An 8,974-nucleotide genomic window follows, 5' to 3' on the forward strand; every position below is an offset into this window, starting at 1 on the left:
CACAGTTTGTGAGTTCAAGCCCCACATCGGGCTCTGTGCTGACAGCTCAGAGCCTGGAGCCTGCTTCTGATTCTGTGTGTCCCTCTCTTTCTGCCCCTTCCCCACTCATGCTCTGTCTCTCTCTCAAAAATGAGCATTAAAAAAAATTTTTTTTAAAAGACTTGATATGATAAATTAATTAAATCTTTTTTGGAAATTTGGTACTTAGTCTGATGAAAATGATTAATAAAGTAAAATGAAAAGAAATGGAGTTGGTTTAACTAGAATTTATTATCATTATTATTTTAACTTTGCATGTCTTGGACAGCATTCCATGTTAGTTTATAGCTCTGGCTCATTCTTTTCAGTGATTGCTTGCTTATTCCACTTGATGAATCTATAATAATTTATTCCACCTTTTAAAAACACTGTTCTGTTTTCCAGAATATGCTTTTAAGGCTATTAACCAGGGTGGCCTTACATCAGTAGCTGTCAGAGGGAAAGACTGTGCAGTAATTGTCACACAGAAGAAAGTACCTGTAAGTAATACTGCTCAGATAGCCTGTTGTTACAGAATATAATGTAAGGATTTTTCATGAGTTTGTACAAAGTTATATTACAACCTATATACATTAACATTCTTGCTTTCCTCGTGCTTTCCCGTTTCACTCCATAAGTATTTACTCAGCAGCTATGGACTGTTTAGCTGAGTAGACAGAATTAACATATTGAACTTTGTGGTAATGATTATAAGCACAGTGGGAATTCTAGGTCTTTTTTCTTCAGGAATCTTGCAACAGGCTTTGGTGATATAGTTCTCCCCCACAGGAAACCTATCATCTAACAAAGGAAGACAAAGTCTATCCCCTGCCTTTTTTAAAAAATTGGGTTTAACAATAAAATGAACAGAAGACATTTGTTACATAGTTTATCATAACTCCATAGTATTTTTTTATCCCTGCACTGGGACCTCTGATTTTACAAAAATTATCTTGATCTCTTTTGTTCATTAGGACAAATTATTGGATTCTAGCACAGTGACTCACTTATTCAAGATAACTGAAAACATTGGCTGTGTGATGACAGGAATGACAGGTAACTGATTTGATGTCTACTTAGATTTGTTATTTTCTTCAATTATTTTTGAGTTTTGTATTAATTTTAAAAGGCTCCCTTTAGTGCCTGATGTGCCTGATATATAGGAGTATATTTGCCATCTTCCAAGGTTAGTATCAGTATATTCGGAGTATTGTGAGTTTTTTTGAAATCGTAAGTATAATAGAATTAGATCTGTATACTACTGTCAGGGAAACTGGGCTGAGGCCCCTCTCATAGATGATTTATTTCATATATAGTTAATACTTTAAGGGCAGTTAAGTCCATATATTTCAAACCTGGTAATAATGGCACAGTTAGAAGTAGATGAGAATTATAAAAATTACTTTGGGTTTCTGTTTTCTGAAATCAAGAGAAAATTCAAGCCTACAAAAAAGATAAGAGAAACATTCTCCTTAAAACTTGTTCTTTTGGGAATTATTAAACACTTGTAGAAACTATTTTGACGGCTGATAAAGGACTCAGCATAAAAGGAAGTGCTGTGTGTAGAACTCCATCTTTAAATATGTTTTCCTTTTTTGTCATGGATTTGTTGCTGAGTCAGCGACCGTTCGTTGGTGGTAGAAGAAACCATAGTGGACCACTCTACCTTCCTTAAGTTAGAGTGGAGATTTTATATATGTATGGAAAATGGAAAATTGTCTGATTTTACGTTCACTCTTTCCTCTAAAGAAGTAAACTTGTTTTTTCTGCTCTAAGCGGACAGCAGATCCCAGGTACAGAGGGCACGCTATGAGGCAGCTAATTGGAAGTACAAGTATGGCTATGAGATTCCTGTGGACATGCTGTGCAAAAGAATTGCTGATATTTCTCAGGTCTACACACAGAATGCTGAAATGAGGCCTCTTGGTTGTTGTAAGTATGCTAACAAGGCTCACAAATGAATTACATTTTTTCAGAAAGAGGAATAAAAGAAAATTATATAAAGGGTGGAACTCTCTATAATAAATCAGCAATGAAGGGTAGGTTTCACAACAGTATTTTAGGTATTATCTCTTAAGCTTTAGGTGCTATTAGACTTTGTTAAAATAGTTCTTTTAAGGATGTTTGATTTGAAAGATCCAAGTCACTGTTACATTGGGCTGTTGTAATGGGAGTTGTACTGCAATTCCAGATTACTCTTTCCATGCAGATGTCTCAATAGACATCTTAACAATGTAGCTCTTTTTTTTTGATCACCCTAAAGAATTAGGCTCAAACACATATACCTGTGGTTCATATTTGTAGACTATATTATGTTTTTTAAAAATAAGTAAAATTCTATTAGGAGAGAGATGAGGTTTACTGATTTTAGATTGAATGTAATACATTATCCTGAAAAATTGAACACGTTTGTTTTTGACATTGTGTCGTTTATGGGAATTAAAACAGTGAGTGTAATGATTTTTCTCTAACATATGACCCTATTTTTGACCTCTCATTTAAAAATGCTCCCTCAGTTTCTTCAGTGATGCTCTTTCCCCCTTTTCCTCACTTTCCTTAGCTCATCTTCTGCTTTTCCTTTAAATGTTTTTGCTCACCAGGCTTTCTCTGTGGTCCTTCTCTCCCTCTTGGTTCTGTGTCAGTGATCTCACCCTCTTTCATACTTTCGTTTACTACCTGTATTCAGCCAGTCACTACTACGTTAGTGTTAGCCCAGTCCCTTCCTCCACAGCCTGCAGATGCTTCAGACTTGAAATCATTGCTGTTTTCCTACTTTTATCCTCAACTTCTCTTTGCTACGCCTACTCCACCTTCCCTGGTCATATGATTAGTCTTCGAGCTTCACCTCAGAATATCTGTTCTTTCCTGTCTCCTCTGTTCCTTCTTCATCATCTCTTGCCTTTGCCACTTAGTTTACTTGTCTCTTCTCTCTTTTCTCACTCTTTCCTAGTCTGTCTTCCATGTTGCTATGTGAGTTATCATTTTAAAATTAAATTTTGATTGTTACTCCCTAGAAAAACTGATTCCTCATCAGCTACAGTGTAAATTCCAAGCCCCTTAATATGACATGCAGTTTATTCCCAAGCACCTTCTTCCGTGTACTGCTTTCCTTCCTCACCTGAAGTCCCGGTAGTGCGTGGGTCTTTTGTCATCACCTGGGTATAACAAGACCTTTCATGTCTTGATGCCTTTGTGCATGTTGTTCCTTTTGCCTTGATTGCCCTTCATGTCCTTACCATCTATTAAACCCAGCTCATCTTGCAAGACTGGAGTAAAAAAGTGTTTGTTCCCTCAAGCAGTAAGTGGATATCTCTTTGGTGTTGGCCTATACTTTATATCAAGTATAAAATGTAAAGAAAATTAGAGGGTGACATAACCTTTGAATAAAACAGATATCTGATCACTGTCATAGTGTTTATCAATTAAATAAGTTTCAAAATTCCTCATTGGTAGACTCAGTAAAACATCTCTAAATGTGAATAAAGTGATTGACTACTACTGAATCTTAAAACAGAGGAAACTACAGGCATACCTCAGAGATATTGCAGGTTCAGTACAGACCACTGCAATAAAGCTAATATCACAATATAGTGAGTCAAATGAATTTTTTGGTTTCCCAGTGCATATGAAAGTTATGTTTACACTGTACTCTATTAAGTGTGCAATAGCATTATATCTAAAAAAGCCATGTACATACCTTAATTTAAAAATACTTTATTGCTAAAATGCTAACATCTAAACTTTCAACAAGTCCTAATCACTGATAATAGATGACTATAACAAGTATAATAAGAATAATGGAAAATGTTTGAAATATTCCAGGAATTAGCAAAATGTGACAGACATGAAGCAAGCAAACACTATTGGAAAAATAGACTTAACGCAGGGTTGCTACAAACCTTTATAAAGAAAGGCAGTATCTGTGAAGTGCAACAAGGCAACACGCAATAAAACGAGGCATGCCTGTACATAAAAGAGGTTCAGATCTAGAAATACAAGAAACCAGGAGTTAAGCCATTCTTTAAATAGTTTATTACCTGCTTTGCTGAGTAGAAAGAAGTTTGGTGTGGTGTTTATTTTAACTGTATGTCATTATAACATAATGGATTTGTAATAATAAAGGTCTGTGTACATAATTTAGAATTTGGTTTCTCCTGACTACTAGAGGAATGTATACCAGCAGTATCAAAGATGGGCAGTCTGAAGATAAGCAAGTAGCCTCAAGGTGTATTTCGTTTTGCACCACCATTCCCAAGGTGTATTCCACAATTTCGGTTCCCTGGAACCTTAAATTCTTTAGAACCTTAAGTTCTTTTTTTTTTTTATAAATTTTTTTTTTTTTCAACGTTTATTTATTTTTGGGACAGAGAGAGACAGAGCTTGAACGGGGGAGGGGCAGAGAGAGAGGGAGACACAGAATCGGAAACAGGCTCCAGGCTCCGAGCCATCAGCCCAGAGCCTGATGCGGGGCTCGAACTCCCGGACCGCGAGATCGTGACCTGGCTGAAGTCGGACGCTCAACCGACTGCGCCACCCAGGCGCCCCTAGAACCTTAAGTTCTTAAAAAAAAGAGAAAAAAGTCTTCCTTGGTCAAATAAATTAAAGAACTACTAAGTTTAAGTAGGTCAGTCTACAGCAGAACATTTACCATACTACTATATATTATTTTCTCTAAAAGGAAGATGAAAAATTTAACTGAATTCAACTTGAATTCAATTCAATTCAATTCAGATTTATTTGGTAACATCTCAAGGGTTCAGAGGAATATGCTTTGAGTAATAGCAAGGATTTAGAAAGTTGTAAATTATAATTGTAATAATTCAAATTTTAAAAACATCTTTGATAAGCCTTTTGTGAAATGGAAAGTTCTTGGTTACCTAGTTTATCTGTGGTGATAACCTGTATCTTATCAGTGTTCTTTAAGCAAAATACATATCCTAAAATAGATGGACAGAATAGTGATTAACAATAGCTTTATGACAATACAAAGAAAGAAGAAATTGTGTTGTACAAAAGTATAAGATATTTCATGAGGGTCTTTCTTTTTAGGTATGATTTTAATTGGTATAGATGAAGAACAAGGCCCTCAGGTGTACAAGTGTGATCCTGCAGGTTACTACTGTGGGTTTAAAGCCACTGCAGCAGGAGTTAAACAAACTGAATCAACCAGCTTCCTTGAAAAAAAAGTCAAGAAGAAGTTTGATTGGACATTTGAACAGACAGTGGAAGTAAGTTAGTCAAAAGGATCTGACCTTTTTTTTTTTTTAATGCTAAATAGAATAGGGAAGATCATTGTATAAATTGACCATCTAAAAAGGCTGTTCTGGATTTATCACAGAACCAAGTTTGTTGGCTTAATAGTAAATTGGTGTCATTCAGCTGACATGGGAACAATGAGGACTGCTTGTATTCACTTAATTCCTTATCTCATGTCATAATGTATTTGAAACTGCTTCCAATGAAACACTTATAAAATGGGAAGATGTAACTAAAAATGAGAATTCAAGACCAGGGCCTGGGACCTGCATGGTTGTGACTCAAATTAGGCTTAAGCTTCCTGGGAGCAAAAGTGAAAAAATTGAGTCCACAGTGTTACTCTTATGGCCCTAAAGGAGAAACAGCCACATACCAGATTCTCAGCAAACAAACATCTTCTTGGTTAAAGAATATATGCTCATGCGATAACTTGACAGAGAAATTCTATCTGGGATGCAAAAGCAGAGCTAGCTTAATGCAGGAATGATAGGGGATTGATTATTCATTATGATTGGGATGTTTTAAATGGACACAACAAGCTAAAATTTTACATAAATGTTTAGTAATCTTAGACCAAGGAAACCTCTTATTTACTGCCAAGAAGCTGAAAACAAAAATTTTAGTAAATTTTGGAAAGGAGGGTCTGGGATACAACCATTCTAAAGACTTAAAACATGATTCTGGTAAGTGACAAAAGAATTACTATCTAATACTTTTATGTTTGGTTGGCAGTATTATTTATAATAACGGGAGATATAAAGCTAGTTCTCATCTGGGAGGTACTGTGTCCTGTTTAAATGTTTATAAAAGGTCTTTTTTACTTGCAGTTCATAATTACATAAATGATTAATCACATCAGATACAGAGCCACTTTAAAACATTCTTAAATTGTTATTACTGTAAATTTTCCTTGAAGGAAGGCTGTATCATTCATGTTTATCCTCTCCCCCATCTCACCCCAAGTGCTAAGCATAGTGCCCAGCATGTAGAGGTCATCAAGCAAACAGACTGTTGTGTGTGATTCATCCTGTGTTTTTTGATAGACCCCTTTCATTTATGACTTGACTTGGTATAAGCCAAGTTTCTTCTCATTGGCAGGCAACATATTAGAATTAAGCAATCTGTTGGTAACACGTGGTTGTAGAACTGCATCACTGAAACATGGAACAAAAATGAATAGTTTGTGGTTAATTCATGATCTGAATAAGCTTGGAATGAAAAATCTTGGAATCTCTGAAAAATACTATTTTAATGTTGATACTTTTTTCAGACTGCAATTACATGCCTATCTACTGTTCTATCAATTGATTTTAAACCTTCAGAAATAGAAGTTGGAGTAGTTACAGTTGAAAATCCTAAATTCAGGTGAGTTATATTGTTGGACAGGTGCTTAAAGAAGTTTGCCAAGAGATAAATTACAGCCTAGAAGGGTAGAAGTGTGTGGGTCCATTTGTCCTACAACTTTGGGGGAAAAAGCATTTTTTTTTTTAATTGCAGTTTTTTCCCTCATTACCTGAGAGATCTGTTTTAAAACTTATCAGAAATCTCTTTAAGGCAGACATAACTGCTTCTCATTTCTGAGTGATTTTATATCAAATATCAGAGGCAACATAAAATAACCTTCTTTATGTTAGGAGTAAAGTAAGCATAAGTGTTACCTTTTTTTACCTTATGGCCAATAGAAACCTCATCTCCCAGAGTAGTAGTTTTTAGTTTTTTTCAGGTGAAGCTTTGATTATTTAGTGATTATTTAAGTGGAGCTTTGAGAGTAATATGAAATACTGATCTATATCAGACCCTGTCTGGAGATCTTTGGAAACCCCAAATTTTTAATATAGCTAATTGAATTGCAGATGCTGGATGCTCGTCTGTTCTTACTAAGTAACTAACTCCTACAGATCAACCTTATAGCTTCCATGAGTCAAATCTATACTGGGTGCTTAACATATACCATCTCACTTAATCCCCCCAGAACCTTGTGAGGTGGTTTACTTACCATGAATCTGGATGCACTTGTGAAAAATACTTCAGTTAAATCCACAGATGCAGGGAACTGCTGGAAGGCATGTTAACTATAATTTGTATTTACTCTTAGGTCACAGTTACAGGGATACTTGATAATGGTTAGGGGTGGGAAAAAAGGTGGTAAACTAAGCTTAACTGGACCTTACAGAGTTTTTTGTTACTATGCATTTTTTCTTCTAATTTATTAACACGAATGATTTAAGAAAAATTCATGGAATTAAAAATTTTTTTAATCTATACTTTTTTTTTTTTTTCTCTGGGAAGTAATTGTGTGTTTTGTTTTAGCAGTATTTTTCCTGCAGGAGCAATTTATAAATCTGCTTAAAGGACCTGCAAGTTCTTTTCTCTTTTTTTTTTTTTAATGTTTATTTATTTATATTGAGAGAGAGTGAGCAAGTGGGGGAGGAGCAGAGAGAGAGAGAGAATCCCAAGCAGGTTCCACACTGTCAGCACAGAGCCCAACATGGGCTCAGTCTCACAAACCATGACATCATGACCTGAGCCAAAACCAAGAGTCAGACACTCAACCAACTGAGCCACCCAGATGTCCCGTCTTTTTTCTAAAGGGGATTTTGACATTGGAGCTAAAATAGAATACATTATGTATAGGTTTGCTTTAAATATTTTCTGTCATAGCTACAACTAAAAGAGTTTGCTTTCAGAAAACCTAATTTTAGATCTGATGTCAAAGAAGTAAACATTTTTGTGTATAGATAAAGTTGATGAAATACCTGGGAATTCTAAAGGGATGACAGGTATACAGATTTTTTAAATCTGTAAATTGATAATTGTCCAAGTTGGGTGTTAGGTACACAGGAATTCATTACTATCTATTCTACTTTCGTGTGTTTGGAATTTTAGATAAGAAAAAGTTTTCAAAAAGTAAAATAGTTACGGGTTTTTTTCTCCTTGCCTTCTAGGATTCTTACAGAAGCAGAGATTGATGCTCACCTTGTTGCTCTAGCAGAGAGAGACTAAACATTGTATGTAGTTAGTTTACCAAATCCATGACGCCACTTGCCTGTGTGTTTGGTAACAACAGACCAACATTATGGAGGCCCCTGGATTGAAAAAGGAACCTCTCCCACTCCTCCTGCCACTGAAGTGGTTAGGACTCTGTATAAATAAAAAAAAAAATAGTGCTTTTGGAAAATAATCGCATCTTGTCTTAATTTCACCTCAAGTTTTAAGTCGTAAGCCTCTGGTGCATGCAGACTGTTAGTGCCCACCATCCTCACATTGTAACTTTATGCCCATTGTTGACAGAGATCCAAGTTTCTTTGGCTTTAGGAACTTAACAGGCAGAAGTTTAAACTATAGCTCTATGGCCTAATGAATAAATGGCAAACTAAAAACTGTGGTTGTATAACTTGCTCTGATTGTATGCTGGCATGTGAGGCAAGACCTTTATTTTGCATTTCTTCATTCATTCAAATGGAATATTCCTGAACTGGACTCCCAAGTTCTGTCAGAGGTTTTAACCAGAGTGAAAAGATTGGCATTGTTATTAGTGGTTTTGAGATACACATTTAATCTCTACTCCGTAAGATGCACTATTTTTAAGAGCAAAAATTGCAGTTACCTTTGAGAAACAATGAGGCCAGGAAAGTTGTAGAATATATGTATTTTCTATGCTGCCTTAAAATTATTTAAAGCAGACTTTAAGGAATTGGCC

General features: G+C 35.5%; 1 protein-coding gene across 3 annotated transcripts in view; it reads left to right on the forward strand.

Annotated features, from left to right (window-relative positions):
- The window catches only part of PSMA6 (proteasome 20S subunit alpha 6), a 30,164-nt gene extending 21,712 nt beyond the window's left edge, over window positions 1–8,452 (forward strand). For 2 of the 3 annotated variants that reach the window (XM_043555995.1, XM_043555994.1), the window contains exons 2-7: window positions 424–518; window positions 993–1,074; window positions 1,795–1,950; window positions 5,068–5,246; window positions 6,545–6,639; window positions 8,220–8,452. In XM_043555995.1, the coding sequence (XP_043411930.1) occupies window positions 424–518; window positions 993–1,074; window positions 1,795–1,950; window positions 5,068–5,246; window positions 6,545–6,639; window positions 8,220–8,277 (665 nt within the window). In that variant the 3' untranslated portion in view covers window positions 8,278–8,452. The remainder of the gene's footprint in view (window positions 1–423; window positions 519–992; window positions 1,075–1,794; window positions 1,951–5,067; window positions 5,247–6,544; window positions 6,640–8,219) is intronic. The other variant, XM_043555996.1, reaches the window with a different exon arrangement.
- The last annotated feature ends 522 nt before the right edge of the window (window positions 8,453–8,974 follow it).

The sequence above is a fragment of the Prionailurus bengalensis genome, chromosome B3 (genome assembly GCF_016509475.1).
Source record: "Prionailurus bengalensis isolate Pbe53 chromosome B3, Fcat_Pben_1.1_paternal_pri, whole genome shotgun sequence".
NCBI classification, from domain to species: domain Eukaryota; kingdom Metazoa; phylum Chordata; class Mammalia; order Carnivora; family Felidae; genus Prionailurus; species Prionailurus bengalensis.